The sequence below is a fragment of the Solanum verrucosum genome, unplaced genomic scaffold (genome assembly GCF_900185275.1).
Source record: "Solanum verrucosum unplaced genomic scaffold, falcon-dt-bn FXZP01000198.1, whole genome shotgun sequence".
Lineage (NCBI taxonomy): Eukaryota > Viridiplantae > Streptophyta > Magnoliopsida > Solanales > Solanaceae > Solanum > Solanum verrucosum.
In genome coordinates, this window is record NW_026020173.1 from 454,306 (window position 1) to 473,472 (window position 19,167).

General features: G+C 36.9%; 1 protein-coding gene across 1 annotated transcript; it reads left to right on the forward strand.

The window, feature by feature from the left end:
* The first annotated feature begins 7,745 nt into the window (after nucleotides 1-7,745).
* On the forward strand, nucleotides 7,746-12,269 carry LOC125828823 (protein RDM1-like). Its single transcript, XM_049508148.1, has 3 exons — nucleotides 7,746-7,785; nucleotides 7,991-8,146; nucleotides 11,715-12,269. Exons 2-3 carry the CDS (start codon nucleotides 7,999-8,001, stop codon nucleotides 12,095-12,097), a joined length of 531 nt encoding a protein of 176 aa, XP_049364105.1. The 5' UTR covers nucleotides 7,746-7,785; nucleotides 7,991-7,998; the 3' UTR covers nucleotides 12,098-12,269.
* The last annotated feature ends 6,898 nt before the right edge of the window (nucleotides 12,270-19,167 follow it).

Genomic DNA, 19,167 nt, shown 5'->3' on the forward strand with positions numbered 1-19,167 from the left:
TTTTTACTCCTTCGTGCTATGACTTGAATCCAATTGGTATGTGGGTGATACAAATTGGTATCTTTCCTCTTTCACTCTATGGTCCGAACTAGAGCAACAAAAGTGGTAACACTATCACTAGCAAGAGAGGATGTGTATAAACTACCGACAGTTAAATAGGGTCACCATTCGGAACAAGTATCTACTGCCTCGGATAAATGATCTTTTGACCAGCTGCAGGGTGCATTATTTTACATCTTTGCTCTTGTATTGGGAGACCGGTAATGGTCATTTATGGAACAAACCAATTTAACAATCGGGCTTGTCTATGAGTTGTAACTTGAAAACTGTGAATGTGTGTTCCTTGTTTCCTAAATTAACTGTGAATGTGGAAGTTGTATTTGCTTGGATGTGATGATATGATCATGTGCACAATAAGTCTGGGTCGTCACCACAACAAGTTTCACGACTAAGTTCGATGCAAGGGTCTAGATAATGCACGAGGTGATTCGTAAGAAAGATCTGGACGGGTCTTGCGCTTGAGTAATAACCGTGTGAGTGTCTGGGTGTATATTGGGGATGTGTGGATTATGGTGTTGAATTAATGAGAATGAGTTGGATTCTGTATCGTTGGATTGACTCGGTGTTGACAATGATTATCCTGGTTCAGAGGATTATCCTAAATTGCTAGTAAAGCTGAAAACCGTTGAGAGATTTAGAAAAGAGAAAAACCCCAGAAAAAATTATTGCCTGGGTACTATTTCCGTCTGAGTCGTTGGGGCGGGATTTTTCCGCCAGCGCGAGGCCGCCAGAGTGGAAATTCCCCATTGGAGCGGGACAGGCGAGACAGAACCTCAGCCATGTCTCCTCTGTTTTTCCCGAGTCTCCTTATAGAACCCAAATTGAATCCGAACTAACCCTTACAATCCAATCAGTGTTCAGCAATTGAGGATAGACTATAAAACCTTGTAATAATTGAATGCTGTCAAAAACAGTAGAAAAACTAGCATCCATGTGCTTACAAAAACAAAAAAGGATGTGCAAAATTTTCTAAGTGTGAATTTCGGTTGCCTTTTTGGGGCATGTAGTTTCAAGGGAAAAGGTAATGGTAGATCCCCAAAAGATTGAAGCAGTCATGAATTGGGTCCGACCTAGTTCTGTGACTGAAATTAAGAGTTTTGTGGGGTTCGCTAGCTACTATCATCGTTTATGAAGGGATTAAGGTCAGATTTGCAGATTCAACTGTATAGGTGACAACATTCAAGAAGTTTTGGTAAGGAACGGTTAGATAATGAACACCATTACTTTGGAAAATGCATTTATTATTGTTGTCATAACATGTATGGGTTGTTTAGCGAATGATGGAATTAAGTTATGTCAATTGAGGTTAGAAGCTATACTATGATTTCATGGATTGATTGTATATCCAGATGATACGGCTCAGTGTTATGCTCTTCCAGGCAAGACCGAGGCTGAGGGTCTAATGCAGTTATCACAAGTACTATTATTTTTTGTGATCGGATGTCTAATATGTTGTTTGATCCGGGTTCTACTTATTCTTATGTGTCCGTGCAATTTGCCTCAAAATTTGATATGATTTGTGATATACTTGATGCCCCCGTCCATGTTTCTATCCTAGTTGAAGAGTTAGTCATAGTCACCCATGTATATCGTGTGGTCCTGTTGTGTTATGGATTTTTAGATTTGGGTTGATTTGGTTATGTTGGATATGACTGATTTCATATAATCTTAGGCATGACTTGGTTGTCCCCTATTATGTTGTGCTTAATGGTAATGCTAAGTCGGTAACTTTAGAGATCCCGGGTAGGGAAATGTTAGAGTGGGAAGGGAGTACAAGCCTAAGTCAGCTAAGGTAATATCTTTCGTGCGGGGTAGGAAACTGGTGAGGCAGGATTGTTTAGCGTAATTGGCTCATATTCAGGATGTTGAGGTTGAGTCTCCCTCTATTGAGTCTATTTCCTGTGGTGTCAGAATTTAGAGAAGTGTTTCCAACTGATTTGTCTAGTATGCCTCCAGATAGAAATTTAGATTTCTGCATTGACTTGGAAACTAGCATTCACCCTATTTTCATCCCTCCGTATTGTATGGCTCCGGCAGAATTAAGAGAGCTTAAGGCTCAAATCCAAGAGCTTCTTGATAAGGTTTCATCCATCCTAGTGCTTCCCCGTGGGGTTCTCCTATCTTGTTTGTTAAGAAGAAGAAGGGTAGTACCAGGACTGATGATTTTATCTTAAGCCATAAGGCAATGGAAGATTTTAGTAAGAAAGTGCGTATAAAAATTGGGTTAGTCTTTTGAATTTGATGAGTATACCTGAGTTTGAGGTGTCGTGTTGATGAAAAGGTTAGCTTCGTAGTAATAGTCAGGGTTGACTGAGCATAATGGTAATGAGAGTTTGTGATGGATTGTGATGGGATGCAAATATATAATTGTTGGTTAAGCAAAATTTGTACAGTAATTACGATTTGCGAGTATCTAAGGTTGTGGTTTTCTAATATTTGGTGAGTAACATGGTTGTATGGAAAGTTTTAAGAGATGGTGGGACACCACTCAAATAGAATTTTAAAGAGCTAAGAGTCATAATGAAGAAAAATAGTGAGATGTAGTACAACCTTTAGAGAGAGGCGGGAGCAAGAATATTTTATTTATTGCAAAGGTTATAGAGATCTCCAGAGGGGTAGATAATTGGGTTCAGAGACGCGTGATTTCATTCGTTTTGATGTGGCTATGGTAATAGTGTCACAAGTTGTCAGATTGGTTAAAAACTATTGGAAAAGACTTGAGAAATGAATGAACAGGCATTAGCTCGAGTGTGATGATAAGTGCTTGGTTTTGTTTTTGAGTTTAGTAATGAGTATGATTGCAATAATGATAAGCAAAGATCCATGAATTCATAAAAATCCTCAAGGTACAAGCTAATGTTGATAGATAAGGGGATTGTGTTATACAGTTGAATTTACAATTCAGAGTTTTCATTATAAGTCTACATTTGTGGTGATATATTTTGTCAAGGTATGAATTGGTAATGTGAGAGACGATCAACTGTATCTGGTATTAACCATTAAAAAGGACTTACCCCTATATTAAGTCGTAAAGTTTATTACTGTTGATTCTTAAGTACCTAAGAAAGATTTTCATTTAAAAGTGTTGGTTTAGAGTAAGGAAAATGGTCGGAGTGCTCATGATGGTTGTGAATATGATGCACTAGCTATGCTCACGTGTGTTTTCACTTGTGTGGGTGGATCCCTAGTGGTGGATCAGGTGTACTGATCCTGCGATGTTCTCTTGGTTGAGTAAGATGATTGGGATGACTTGGTTATTTCATATGACATATTTGGTGTTGTTTTGGAGTTGTTAAAGTATTTTAGTGGTTCTACTTGTACCACTTGCTTATGCGAATTTATAGAAGAGCTACCATGCGTATTTATGGTCGTCCAACAATCTTAATATTCATCTTGTCGTCGAGGTCATGTATCGATTATGTGTGGTTGAATGTGGGGTTCATTGGGTCCAATTCTATTGTTCTTAAGGGTAATCTCCAATCAGAATTACTAAATCTAACATTTCGATAGTGTTGTTAGAGGGTTGGTATGCTTGGACATATCTCTCGATGAGTATCTGATGTCTAAAGATCAAATTGTTATAACTTAAGCTCATGGGAATATGGGTTGTGAAATGGAGATGTTGATAAGAACTATGATTGTTTGTGTTGGTTGGTTCCGGTTCACCCTCTAATTGTGGCGAGTTTGGACTTAGGATTTTATCATGGTTATGTGAGAAAAGATTCGTCCTGATGTTGTGTCAAAGTCCTTGATACCATGTTGCAGACATATGAACAATCAACTTTGGTGGTTATAGGGAATACCTTTGTTGTTAGTTAAGTGCACATACAACATTAATTATCACTCGAGTATTGTGATGACTTCATTGAGTCATTGTATGGAAGGATGTGCAGGTATTCAATTGGTTGGTTTGGGGACGAAGATTATATCATAAAGTGAGACTCAGTTGTGTTAGACAAGACCTTCTGTAGAAAGAAGAACCGGTTAAAATTCTTGATCGCGATGTCCGTAAGCTAAGGGCATGCGAGACAAGTACCCCCTGTTGTTCAGCGATTCAAATACTACTCTATCCTTACTTTAGCCAGTCTTCCCTAGTTGATCACTCGGGAAAGAGTAATGGGTAAATTGGTATCTATTGTAACGACCTGATTTCGTCGTTAGGGAAAAGTCAATGGAAAAAAAATTAGGGTCAGAAAACTTTTTGGTAGTAACTTGGAATTTCCTAACCTAGTCCAGATTTGGACGAAATCGGAGTCAGTAAGGTCTAGGGTAATCTGGTAACGAATGAGAGATCTAATTATGAATTTGATTACATGAATGGATAGTTAAGACGTTAAGAAACCCGTAAGACTTTACAGAATCGAATTTGGACGAGTAGAACTCCTGAAAATGATCTTAGCGTGAATAAGTGATTTTTTAAGGTCAAGGGTTGAAGGTGTGTTGTGAAATGGGGGCTTGGAATTCAAATTTCAACATTTTGTCTCCGTGCATGCAGTCGTAGTGAGATGGTTGTCATTGTAGCGGGGCCACTGTAGCAGGATGGGTTTCGCTGTAGTGGGACAAACACGACTTAAGTCAGAAATAAATTCCAAAAATGTTTTATTCTGCACTTTTCGACTTTGAGAGCTAAGGACCGACCCTAGGTGTGTTCTTGACGTTTTTTCACCATTCTTGATGCTAAAGGTAAGGCTTTTACTCCCTGAATCCATATTTCGATCCGTAGAACTTAGTTTCTTGGGTAATTATCGATGGGGGAGGGCTTTGATCTGGGAATTATGGTTGAAAAAGCCCTAATATGGGTATGGGGATCATGGATTTGGTCTAGGGTTATTGAGTTTGTTGTAATCCAGATAATTAGACCTCTGATTATTGATCTTTGCGTATAAATTGTTGTTTGTAGACCTAGAACAAGCGGAATGAATCCGGAAAGGAAAGATTCAAGTGTCTTGGGGGATTCAAGCTTGGATTCGAGGTAGGTGATAGTTGTGATTTGATGTTTTGCGTGATGTATGTTAGTAATTGATTCATTGTAATGCATGCATGTATGTGAATGAAGCCTATTGATCACACCTAATGTAAATAAGTATGAACAAAGAACTACATGCCATGAATCACATCTAGTTGTATGATTGTGAGAATAGACATTGTGATTGTGATTTTGGTTTGTTGAATGGGCGAGTGTCATGATCCGACACACTAACTAGGATCGATTGCCATGTTCCGACATAAACATGGGATCGATTGCCACGTTCCGGATAAACATTAGATCGGGTACCACGTACCGGTACGCTAACAGTTTGGGTATGGGTTCCATGAGAGGACCATTAGATTGGGTTCCATGAGAGAACCATTAATTGTTACTTAATTGTATATCTTGAGAATGTGGAATCATGCATTGCTCTTGAAATGATAATCGATGTGTATATATATATTCTTTGCATGTATGTGTTTACCTTGTTGTAATTATGATATATATTGTGCTTATTGGAATAGTCACGTGATCTTACCAGTATATTGTGGTTGTGTACTGATACTGCACTTGCTTGTTCTTTGTTGAGTACAGGGCATTTTCAGGCAGCTATTGATAGACCTCAGCTAGGTGACTATTAAGCGTTATCGGATTCAGGGTGAGCCAGTTCTTTCAGGCTGCCATGGATCTTTCTTGTTTAAGTCCACTCTTTCCGAACTCAGACTATTTGTTAAGGTGTTTGTTTAGTTTCGGGGTTGTACCCTTTGTTCTTAGATTTGTCGTTTGTAGAGTTTTGGTACAATGACTTTCAGGTTCTAAGGGTTGAATTTACATATTAGTTTGGTTAGTTATTTGTTAAAACCTTTAGAGTTTATGGGGACTCCATTTTTATTGTCATTTAAACTTGCTTCTGCAACTTTAAATGCCGTAGTTTTGATCTAGTTGTGTAGTTTTTGGTTAAGTTGTTTGGTTTGGGTTATAGTAATGGGTCTCCCATCGGAGGGTTAATGTGGATGTCAATCACGACGGTCTGGGTCGTGACATATATCCTCAACAAAATTTTAACCACAAATTATCTCTAGGTTGGCTTGAAAAATTCAAGCTAAGACATGGTATCAAGTCATTTCATCGTTTCAGAGAGAGTGGTTTAATTGATATACAAGACATGGAGACAAAATTGGAATCCATAAGATAAAAAAATAGATCAATTTCTTATGAAAGATGATTTTAATATGGATGAAACTGGTTTATTTTACAAGTTACAAGTTGTTCATTCTCTTGCTACGAAACAACTTGAAGAAAGAAAGTAGGACAAAGAAAGGCTCACAATTGTTTTTGTTGCAATGAAGATGGATCTGAAAAAATCCTTTATAGATTATTGGAAAATATGCAAAGCCATGTTACTTCAAAAATGTCAACATGAACAACTTGAATTGTCACTATCGTGCAAACAAAAGAGTATGGATGACAAATGTGCATATTGATGAATATATTCGTTAGTTTGACCACAAAATGCTTGGTAGACGAGTTTTGCTTATGGTAGATAATTGTCCAACCCATAATAGAAATATTGAAGGACTACAAAATGTTGAATTGTTTTTCTTGCCACCCAACATGACATCCAAAATTCAACCTTGTGATGATGGGATAATAAGAACTTTCAAGATAAATTTTATCGTAGGATATTAGAAGGCTATGAAGTGGGACAAACTGATTCAACAAATGTTTTGGATGCTATCAATTTTGCAATCCCTGCTTGAACAACAATTGCTTAGCAAGAGACAATAGCAAATTGTTTTTTACAGTGCAAAATTTGTTCGGGGGATGCAATATCAAAGAATTTGAATGAACCCACTTGTGAAAACGTCATTCATGAACTTGAGGTCATGATTAGTGATCTCGATTACCATAATAAAATGGATGTCAATAACCTGTTGGATTATCCGGGTGAAAGTGATACATGTTCAAAGGTCCAGAGCTTAGAAGACATTGTGAATACCATCGAAAAAATAATGTTGATGATGAAGTTGAAGATGATACTATACCTTTGAAACCAGTTATGCGTAAGGAAGCACTTATCGCATCTAAAACTTTTCACAATTTTATGGTGCAGTTCGAAAATACAACACCGGAGCTCTTGGATGCACTAAAAAAAAGTTAGAGATGAGCTTAAACTAGATTTAAATTTTTTAAAAGAAAACTTTACACCATAGAATCATATTTTACTAAATTGTCTTAAATATATTTGTACTTTTAAAGAATTATTAATTTATGATATTAATGGAACCATATATTTATATAGGGATATTCTGGAAATATATTATTTTATTGAAATTGAAATTGATGATTTTTTTCATTGATCAAAGTCGTGACTGAGAAAAATATTATTTTAAAGAAATTATTAATTTACCAATATTAATTAACCGAGTATTAATTTATTGTATTTAATACGCTGCTTCTCACAATTAAAACACTCCATTTTACATCACCTTCATCAGATCTGGTAGTCTCTTTTTAGGTATGTATCTCCTTCATCGTTGTCTGCTCAGTGCATTTGGTTCTTCGTGTAATCTTGCCTCTTGGTCGATTTTATATCTTTTTTTTTTGTGTGTGTATCTTTGGAGGTATGTATATGTTTTCGTATTTGAGCTGTTTTTTCGAACTGAATTTGGGTTTTTTTTTTTTGTTCTTTAGAGGATTTGTAATTTTTTGGGTCTTAAAGCAGTGGTTTAGGGTTGAGCCGCCCTTGAGGGGAGGTAGATTGTATTGTACGCACACATGCATATCGTTGAATCTGCTATTTGAGATGAATTTAAGTGTTTGTGTATTAAACTTGACAATCAGGTTGTTGTTATGTGTAGAAGCCGTCTATAGAAATTAAAATTAATATAGTTTCATCAAAGTTTTTCATTTGTATAAGCTGCTAATATGTTTTTTTTGCTTTTCTTTTTCTCTACACAGTTACAGTTATGAAGGGAGCAGTGTCATTTGGTGACCAGGTAGAGATATCATCGGGTGACTCATCCTCCTCTAATACAGATGACCGTAAAACGGAAAGCAAATGGATGAAAAATACTATCACCGTCGATCAACCTGTTAGCGAATGGGATTCTGAAGGTTAGTGTCATAATTCACATAATTGTGATTGTCTAGTGATTCTCTCAATCTACTTGCTGAAAAAGTGTCTGCATATGTGGAAACAGACTTGTGTTGCTTTGTTACTGCCAAATAAAAAGACAAAAAATCTTCTCTTTATTAAGTTTGGGATTTATTGTGTAGGTAGATAATTTTTATGTTTATCCTCAGTACCTGAGGATCTTATTGGACTGTTAGCATAATGTTGTATCCTCCTTTAATATGGAAGCTTGGGAATCATGGATGGACCTAGGAATTTAACTATCTGGTCAAGATTTATCACATCAAACTGTTGATTGCCGAAAGTTGCATTAGTAAGCAGCTCATGCATAAGTAAAGATTGGTAGAATGTTGCCTAGAACGAATTTGTTAATTCCATCTTACATCTTTCCCGCAGTTTGTCTTACAGTCTTTGGTGTTATGGCATTCTGTAATGAAGTTCAAACATGCTGGATCTTTTTAATATGAAGCTTTTATGCTAACATATATCATCTAATAGCTCTTTGGTTCCACTTGTTTAATGTAAGCTAAGAGCATCCCAATAGAAGTGATTTGAAACATACTTTGTAAACAGTTTGATTTTCCGTCCTAAAAAATTGTATTGTCTATGGTTAGAATATGCGCAAAAGCTGAACTTCCATTATTTCCTTTGATGATGTAAGGTGTTGCATTAATGGTATCAAGAAGATGCAATACAAGTAGAAGATAAACTTGGTTAATCCCTTATACAGAAAAACAGGAATCTAACCAAAAGTATAAAAGTTTGCTGCTGATCCAGAGTAAGAGGGCTAATAAAATCTAAAAGGGGGATAATTGCTTTTTTTCTTCTTGGAACTATGCTGCCATGCTCATATACCTTCTGTGATAGTTTTCAGCCACCTCCTTTCATCTTTCCAGTCAGTTTTAGTTCTTTTTAGTGGATTTTCACAGTGTCAAGCACTGTTTCTCTTCAATCATTTTCTAGTGACTGCTTAGAAACTTAAGGTTTTTTTACAACATGGGGAAGTACGACTGATTACATGCCAGTTTTGATTCTTTTGATATCACAAAGTCTTTCTCGAAAATCAGAACGTTGTTCGAATGGGTCAAACCTAAGTTGCTCGGACTCTCCGAAAATGATGCCGGACCTGTGTCGGATCCTTCAAAGTTCCACTATTTTTGGAGGATCCGACACGCACCCGTCAACATTTTGGAAGAGTCCGAGCAAGATAGGATCAAACACAACAAAAATTCATAGAGGCGAGTAATTTTAAGCCTTAAAGTTATGCAGTGGGTTGGTGATGTAATTAATACATCATCCAAGGAACAACCGTTGACAGTCAGAATATGGAAAATAAGGGACCATTTCGTGTGACAAGAGGGGGTTGCTAGGATGATAAACACCCTTCACCTCCAACCCTAAGATTGTGGGTTCAAGTCACCGAGGGAGCAAAAGGGGTGGGAGTTCCTAGGGAGGGGTAAAAAAAAAGGACCATTTTGGTGATTTTTTCTGCACTCTTTAAAGCAATGAATATGGAAGGTACATCAGTTTTATTGCAATATAAGGGGGTAGTCAAGCCGTAATTATTGACATTTAATGCTGGATGGTCGGATGTAGACCAGAAAATCACCAGATTCATAAATGCTTCAGGGAGAGTGAAGAACATACCAATCCCCGGAACTGTACATCATGACACCTCTTCTAGTGATGTAGAGCACGAATGGGAAACAAAAGGGACACAGGCATCAACATTCAAATTCATGAGCTCCAGGATCTCCATTCCTGGAAGCTCTAGGATTGCCGAAGTAGACACAAGGAATCTGTTTATTCTTGATCTAAAAGTTGAATCCTCTGACCTGGACCAAGTAAAAGAGGTACCGGTCACATGCAAACCAAAAAGGTGGTGGTTATCAATGAACTCCGGAAACTCCTCTATGGCTCTCGAGTCTCGACACCACCCAATACCCAAACCTCTCCTTCGAGAATGGATTTGAGAATTGAATGGTATTAGAGTCCCCCGTCCTTGTTAACACCCAAACTCCTTTGCTTCCCCTCTCTGAGATCATCTATCTCTTTTTCCCTAACCCATTTGCTTCTTTTTCAATTTCTTGTAGCAATTTTAACATCTTATCCTATAGGGTATTTCTCTCCTACCCAGCTTGACATGTCTTGCCCAACCCCAAAGCAAGCCAATGGTAGTGCATCAACTCCTGGAACACCATTACAGCCACTTCCAGAGCCAATAACCAGCTGAAAAGTCTGTCTATAATTCATCAAACATTGAAAACTTAGGGAAGTGGGAAAGCACATTTTTTGACTAATAGCTTTTTGATAGAGGCAGTTAGCCTTTATCTTCTTTTTTTTGTGGTGCAACAAGATATTCTTGACTGCATATTAATTGAAGTACCTACATCATCAGAGATCCTAGTTTTCTTGTCTATCCTGTAGGTTGACCTCTCCCATCTGGTCTCTTTCCCTTTTTCTCCAGCTTATGTCCAGAACACAACCACCAGCTACCAGAAAGGCTGCTCTTTGAGTGTGCACAAAGAGAATGCAAAAGGACATTTAAGCTCCTCTTAGTTTTCACATCTCTTATTTCATCATTTTGCTTCCAATTGCAAATGCACATAGATTTTCTGTTTGTTCATTCTTGATTTTGGATCTGTATGAGTATTAAGAGAACTTGATTTTGGATCTGTATGAGTTTTAAGAACAATGGAGCATTAACTTCATTTCGGGCTGAAAATGCTGAATAACTTATTCTCTTCTTTCAAACAAGTTTTTTGCAACCTTGAAAATGGTAATAACAAAGTACAGATAATTTTAGAATTAGGAGATTCTCATAAAATGCAAATGCTGCATCTGGACAACTGTTAGATGCTTGCTTGTATTGCTTTTGTTTTTCTTCTCCATTAAATAGATCATGAGACAATTAGTATACTTTGATTCAAGAAAACCTATCAGAAGAAGAAAATGTTACTACTTATAAGAAGAAAAGAGGCTACTTTGCATCAAGAAACTCTATCGCCTAACAACAATTGAGTTTCAGTTGAGATGAGAAGAAGAAGGGCTGGTGGAGAGGGGAAGCAAAAGAGGAGGCGTACGTATTTATTTTGGTGTGGTTAGTCAAAAATGAGAAAATTAGATGGGAAAGTTTAGTAGATACCCATCCATGTCAATTTTTTAGCCTTGTCAAATTAGGAAGATAAGGTGTATATCTAATTTGCTTTCTTGTGATCTGTACCAATTGACCGACAATCTCTGGCTAGAAGCAGCTTTCATTTAATAGAAGCTGGATGTCCCAAGGAAAATTCTCATGCACAAATCTCTGTTCAGTTCAATTAAAACATCTCCTTTCTGATGTCAAAGCACAAGTCTGAGAGGTCTCTTAGATGATAGTATTGATTCTCAAATGAGTTACTTTTTTGTTTTGTGAGTACGGATATTGTTTCAAAGATTTTATGTTCAGGTCTTGGTTCAAACTAATTGACACATGAGTGACTACAGTGCAAGGTTATGATGTATCTTTACTTAATTCATATCACTAGTCTTACACTCTCTCTATTGCAGATTCAATCCTAAGAAGAGCAAGAATGTACCAAGAGTACATGAAGGTGGTCCCTCTTCCCACACAGCGTGGCTTTGTTATCCCTCTCACCTCATGGGTTGGATTGGCTTCATCCATGAAGGAGTTATATGGGCAACCCCTACATTACCTGACCAATGTCCACATGAAGAAGTTGGATTCAATGAGGTTTGGTAGTGATAATGAAGACGTTCCATTAGATACCATCATTGATCCTAGCAAAGCTGAAGCAACCATCTGGCTTATTGAAGAAGTTCACAGGTCTACATCATCTCATCATTACATAGCTAGACTTTGGCTTGCTGATCCAATGTATCATATCCATGTTGATGCAATTTTCCCGAAGCTGCAGAATTCATCAAAATAGATTCTTTCCCAATCTATCTTTGATCGACTTGGAATCCCATCTCCATCACTCTTTCCCAAACAACCATGTATGTAAAAAAATTGCATATCATATGGATGCTTTAAGTTATCTCCTCATTTCATAGGTTGATGCAGTGAACATATGGGCTATGTAGTGAAATTGTGCTTGTGAGGTATGTGGTGAAGCAGAAGTTCTACTGTGTCTTTGCGGTTGTCAACTTAAGATAAACAGAATACACCTATCAGCAGTGGAGTAGTTAAGAAGATATGAATTCAAGTTAACCTAAATTTTTGAAACAGTTTGGGCATAGATATATGTTCGAAAAATATCTAAAATTTCAATAAATATTCGATTTTGAACCCATATTTTACATTAAGTTAGATATACGATACTGTGTACACTGTAGTTAAACATTGAACAGCATGTATGAAACACTTCTATGTGCAAATAACAAGGTACACTTTATAGATAGCAAGTGACTGACGTAAAATCGACAAAAAGATCTATGATTGTTACTTATAAGGTAACATCACAAGACTAAATATATGCTTTGTTTACTCTTTCTCTTTTCTTTTTCCTTGTATCTTTTTATGAATAAGTATATTTGTAACAAGAAAGAACTCCACTTGGTAAAAGATAAAGGTCCACTTGGTAAAAGATGAAGCTCCCTTTTCCCGTTCCCACTTCCATCTTTGATTTCTAGAGAAAAAAAAATATAAAAACATGCAACATGAGATGTAATCATAATTTGATTTCATACATCATATGAGAAAAATGTGGTGATTAAAAATTTTAGATTTTGGTTTTGTGGTGATTTTATTTTTTTAGATTTTAATTGTTTGATTTACAAATAATAATAATTGTTGGTGGTTTCCCAAACCATTTGGTAGTGATATGGTGGAATCGGTGGTTATTAAAATGGTGGTAGCTACATATGAGGAACTTTACAGAAGTTGAAGGGAAGAAAAAAAGTGCTAGTTTCAAATATACACAATTAAGTAATTAGTTTATAAAAAATATAATCATGTTTTTAGCCAAAAGTCACATAAAGTAATACTGAATATATATTATGATACATTCAAAAAACTAAATATAATTACCTACGCATGGGCTATACATTGAATATACATTATGATACACTAAAAAAATTGAATATAGTGTAACTATACATGAAGTATACACTATCTAATTCTCACTAACACAAAACCTCCCCTAAGCCATCCCATATAACAATTTAGGAGGGGGAGGCGGAGACGGAGGAGGAGGAGATGATAAGTAAAGTTTATGGACTGACATTATGCATAATTTTTCCTAAAAGAAATGGAGAAAAGAAAAGGAGAAGGGTTGTAGAAAGCTCTATGGGACGTAGGAAGTGTCCGGAGAAGGGTTCCAGACTTAGAAAGAAAAATTGATACAAACTTTAGACTTACGAGAGGACCTATGGGTCGTAAAGAAGTCAACAGGCTGTAGGGAGTGCCCGTAGGTTTGATCCAGACTTAGTGAGATTTTTGGGCTTGAACTTGAGTTCTACAGAAAGTGTCTACGGACTGTAGGAAGTTTGACAGCCCGTAGAAATGGTGTTGTGGAAAGTGGGTTAAAATCTGAGCCCTAGTAACTTGATCTACGGTTGACCAATACTGTCCGTAGGAAGTTCTACGCTCCGTAGGTCATAACCGTTCATCACTCCCGACAATGTTAATTAAGGGTATTTTAATGTTTTCCCACCCTTTGTAAGCCTAAACGTTAACGTTTTTACACCTAATTAAGGGTTTAGGCAGTGTTAATTAATTCATTTACGTCCATTAACACTTTCAAGTCTTAGAACAAGGATCCAAAAGGAAAAAGTAGGGTTCCAAGCTAATTCATTAGTTTCGTCAAGAACTTCGTTCTTCCATGTATGTAAGGTTAATCATAGTGTCAGACTAGTTCGTCCTCACGTCCTAGACTCAATTCAATTAGTAAAAGTTTATTCTAGGGTTATACCCTTCGTTTTCACGGATTCTTGATATAAGTTATGTCGTTGAGTTTGAGTTCTAAATCCTTGATCATGAGTAACTATATATATTATATATTGTGATCCTTGAGTTGATGTTCATGCTTATATTCACATGAACCCTGATTTTTGAGTTTTGATTAAGAGTCTTTTGAACAAGTATCTTTTGTCATAAATTGATTTTTGAGGAGTTAAAAGCGAGTTCAAAGAGAACTTTTAAAACATAATCTTTGAGTTAAAGTTAAGGGGACTATATGATTCTCAAATGTTTCATTTTTACATGAGGAAAGAGAGTACTATTTTGAGAAAAGTATAAAGAGTTTTAAGAGTTTACAAGAAATTGAGTACAGAGTTGCTACCTCTTAAAGAGCCCCTTTTGAGAACTTTTCTCAACCTAGAGAGGGTATTTTTACTTGGACATTGAGTTATATATTGTGGAGTAGTAATGAGCATCGATGTGAGAAAGAGTTCTGACAAGTCACCTTCCCGATAAACTATGTAGCCCTCGTGGGATATAATTGTACCTATATTTGATACGCCCAAATTACACCTCCCTAAAGAAGTATAAGCGGTCATTGTCAAATAAAGAACCTAATTTTAAGTTAGGGTCGATCCCACGAGGAATATGGTCTAGACTTAGACTAATTTATGGTTATTTATACTTTTCGTCAAATTACTTCCGTAAAAAAGGAAAAGGGGGGAATTTGTAATTAAAGTAATAGTTTGTTGATTGTAGCAATAATTAGTAACAAGTAAACATGATTTGCAGCTTGAAATATCAATATGAGATGAGAACTAGGGCATATGTGTTCCCCACAAACTCTTAACACAATATTCCTAATAAGAGTAACTCTATCGTAGTGTTAACATGCAAGGTTGGTAAGTTATGTATCTCCTAAGTGATTGGTCCTCCAAGTAGGAAATTTTACCATGCAACTTGGTCCATCTATAGGTGTATCCTTTACTAACCATTACCCTTAACCCCAGATTAGCCCTCGTGGTAGGTGGGTCAGGCTACTAGATGACGGATTATCACGCTAAATCTCCGTTGTTCAATCCCTTTGTCATTCATTACTTCTTTGGTCCGAAAAGTAGGAATGAGGCGATTTCTAACTTCGCGAATAGTTAAAAAACATTCAAAAGGAAAGGATTAACAATACATGCATAAACACTATTCAAGAATTACTTAATTATTAGTTTTAAGTTGTTAATTGCGAATGGTTCCCACAATCCTAGTTGTGGATTTAGCTATTCATGCTTGAATAATCACAATTCATATTAGGGTTTTAAATATAAATCATAGACTTAAAATTAGATTAATAGATTAAATCTAAAATCTTGACTTGAAGAACAAACGCAAATTGCATAAACCAACTTTAAGAATTAAATGATGAAAGTGTTCGCAAAAAAATTCCAAAGTATCCCAAAAAGTCTAAGAACCCAAAAATGAAAAATACAACTAATATTTATAGAAACTAAATCCTAAACCAAGTAGGAAAAGGAAATCTAGGAAATTCCGATATGGGCAAATTCATCGACGGCTGGCCACCTACGGTCCATCAAGTGAACTACGGCCCGTGGTCTTCCACTATTGCTCAACAATTGGCCAAATTATGTAGATGTCAATCTAAGGTCATAACCTACGGTCGGTAGGTCTAGGAACAGTCTTTCCTTTACACTCGTGGTTCAAGTACTGGAACTCATCTCTCTAAAGTCATCGACGACCCATTAGTAGCTTCCGTGGTCTTACACTAAGTCAGACTTCCTTGAATACTTCATCCACGCCTCCACCTACGACTCGTCAATTGAATGACGGTCCGTAGATGGGCTCGTCTATTGCCAATTTCCTGCTGCTTCAGTTAGTTTCAACTATATTTTCTCCAAACCTATTTCCTGCAAAATTAGATCAAAATGTCATCACATCTAATAACAAAATGCCTAAGACTCACACAAAAATTCAAGTATAATACATCAAAATACCGTAAACTCATGATACATCAACACCCCCAACTTAAAATTGTTGCTTGTCCTCAAGCGACACAACAAACTTTAAACAACATTTATGCAGAAGCAACAAACAAACTCAAGCAATCACATGACATTTTTCATCAATTACCCTCTTTAACTCTTTTCAGCACAGTGCAAATCTTTTCATTTAGACTACAAGCTAACCCATGCAGATCAAAACATGACATAGACATACCAACATACATCATCACATACACAAACAATAATAACCAAGATACCGATTCTTCAACAATATAACTTGTGGCCTTACCACAAAGAAATACCTTTTTCACACATAATTTGATGTTTTAGCTAGGGATTCAGTAAACACTAACACTCAAAAGTGAATTCAAATACAATTAGTACTCAATACCGTAGACTTTCTCTTATTACTTAGTATCACTATAGGAGGGTAATGAGTCTGGACAACAAAAGGGTAATGCAAACCGGTCAACTTTTCAACAAAGGCCAACTGGACCTGCTCCATCATCTGCTAATGTACTTGTACCCAAGAATAGAGGTAAGTTTAAGAATCAGAATTCTCAGAACTTCAGAGCTAGACCTGCACAGTCTCAAGGTAGTGTGGCACAATGAGGTAATTAGACCGCTGCATGTGCTAAGTGTGGTAGGAACCGCCCAGGAGTGTGTCGTGATGGCTTCACTGGTTGCTTCAACTGTGGTCAAACAGGTCACTTAATGAGAGAGTGCCCTAAGAATAGGCATGAAAATGGTAATGGGGGTAATAGAGCCCAATCTTCTTCAGTGGATCCGCCAGACAAAGTTGCACGTAGAGGATCTACTTCAGGGACATACGGAGGAGCAAACCATATGTATTCTATTACCAGTCGCCAAGAGCAAGAGAATTCACCTGATGTTGTCACTGGTATGATCAAAGTCTTTACTTTTGATGTATATCCATTGCTAGATCCAGGTGCGAGCCTATATTTTGTGACTCCATACATTGCTATGAATTCTGATATTCCTCCCTAGAAACTTTTTGAGCCCTTCAGTGTTTCCACACCTATTGGTGAGTCTATTTTAGATGAGAGAGTTTATCGTGATTGTACCATTTCTTTAAATCATGAGGACACCATGGCTGACTTAGTCGATTTAGATATGGTGGACTTTGATGTTATTCTAGATATGGATTGGCTTCATGCTTATTATGCCTCAGTTGATTGTAGAACTCGAGTAGTTAAGTTCCAGTTTCCTAATGAGCGAGTTATTGAGTGGGGGAGTAATTCAGTAGTGCCTAAGGGTCATTTAATTTTGTACCTTAAGGCTATAAAGTTAGTTTCCAAGGGGTGCATCTATCACTTAGTCTAAGTTAATGACTCTAGTGTGAGACACCGTCTATTCAGTTAGTTCCAATTGTGAGTGAGTTTTTAGAGGTCTTTTTAGATTATCTTCTCGGAGTCCCTCCTGAGAGAGAAATAGACTTCGGTATAGATATCCTTCCTGATACTCGATCTATCTCCATTTCGCCAATGGCTCTTTTTGAGTTAAAAGAGCAGTTGAAAGACCTTCTTGATAAAGGTTTCATTCGACCAAGTGTCTCACCATATGGCACTCTGACCCTATTTGTGAGGAAGAAAGATGGTTCTCTTAGGATGTGTATTGATTACTGCCAATTGAACAAGGTTACTATAAAGAATAATTATCCCCTTTTGAGAATTGATGATCTTTTCGATCAACTTCGGGGTGCCACTTGCTTTTCCAAGATAGACCTCATATCTGACTATCATCAGTTGAGATTAAGAGATAGTGATATTCCAAAGATAGCATTTAGGATCCGTTATGGTCATTATGAGTTTCTAGTTATGTATTTTGGTTTGACTAATGCTCCTACAACATTCATGAACCTTATGAACAGAGTTTTTAAACCTTATATTTATATGTTTGTTATCGTACTTATTGATGACATTCTGATTTATTCAAGGAATGATGAGGATCATGTTAGTCATCTCAAAGTAGTCTCCAAACTCTCAAAGATAGAGAGTTGTATGCTAAATTTTACAACTGTGAATTTTGGCTTGAGTCAGTGGCGTTCTTAGGCCACATTATTTCTGGTGATGGGATTTGAGTTGACACTCAAAAGATTGAGGCAGTGCAGAACTGGCTTAGACCCACATCTCCAACTAATATTAGGAGTTTCTTGGGATTGGCTGGTTATTATAGAAGGTTTGTCGAGGGGTTCTCCTTTATATCATCCCCGTTGACAAAGTTGACTCAAAAGATAACAAAGTTTCAATGGTCAGAAGCTTGTGATAAAAGCTTTCAGGAATTGAAAATACGGTTGACCACTACCCAGTGTTGACCTTACCAGAGGGTACACAAGGCTTTTGTTGTGTATTGTGATGCGTCCAGAGGTGGACTAGGTTGTGTATTGATGCAAAATGGCAAAGTTATATCTTATGCCTCCTGACAACTTAAGATTCATTAGAAGAATTACCCAACCCATGGTCTAGAGTTGGTTGCGGTAGTGTTTGCTTTGAAATTATGGTATCACTAACTCTATGGTGTTCATGTTGATGTGTTCACTGATCACAAAAGTCTTTAGTATGTATTCAGTCAGAAAGAGCTTAATCTCAGACAAATTAGATGGTTGGAGTTACTCAAGGATTATGACATGAGTATTCTCTATTACCCAGGTAAGGCTAATGTTGTTGATGATACTTTGAGAAGGTTGTCTATGGGTAATACTTCCCATGTTGAAGAAGGCAAGAAAGAGTTAGCCAAAGATGTGCATGATTGGGAATCTGGCTAATGGATTCCAATGAAGGAGGAGTAGTGGTGATGAATGGGGTTGAATCATCACTAGTGTTCGAAGTGAAAGAGAAACAAGAGCAAGACCATGTTTTGCTTGTTGAAGGCAAATGTTCATAACTAGAAAGTGATGACTTTTGAACAAGGGGGAGATGGTATATTGAGGTATCAAGGTAGATTGTGTGTACCAAAGGTGGATGAACTCCAAGAGAGGATCATAGAGGAAGCTTAAAGTTCTAGATACTCTATCCATCCGGGTTCCATAAAGATGTATCGTGACTTGAGATAAGTCTATTGGTGGAGT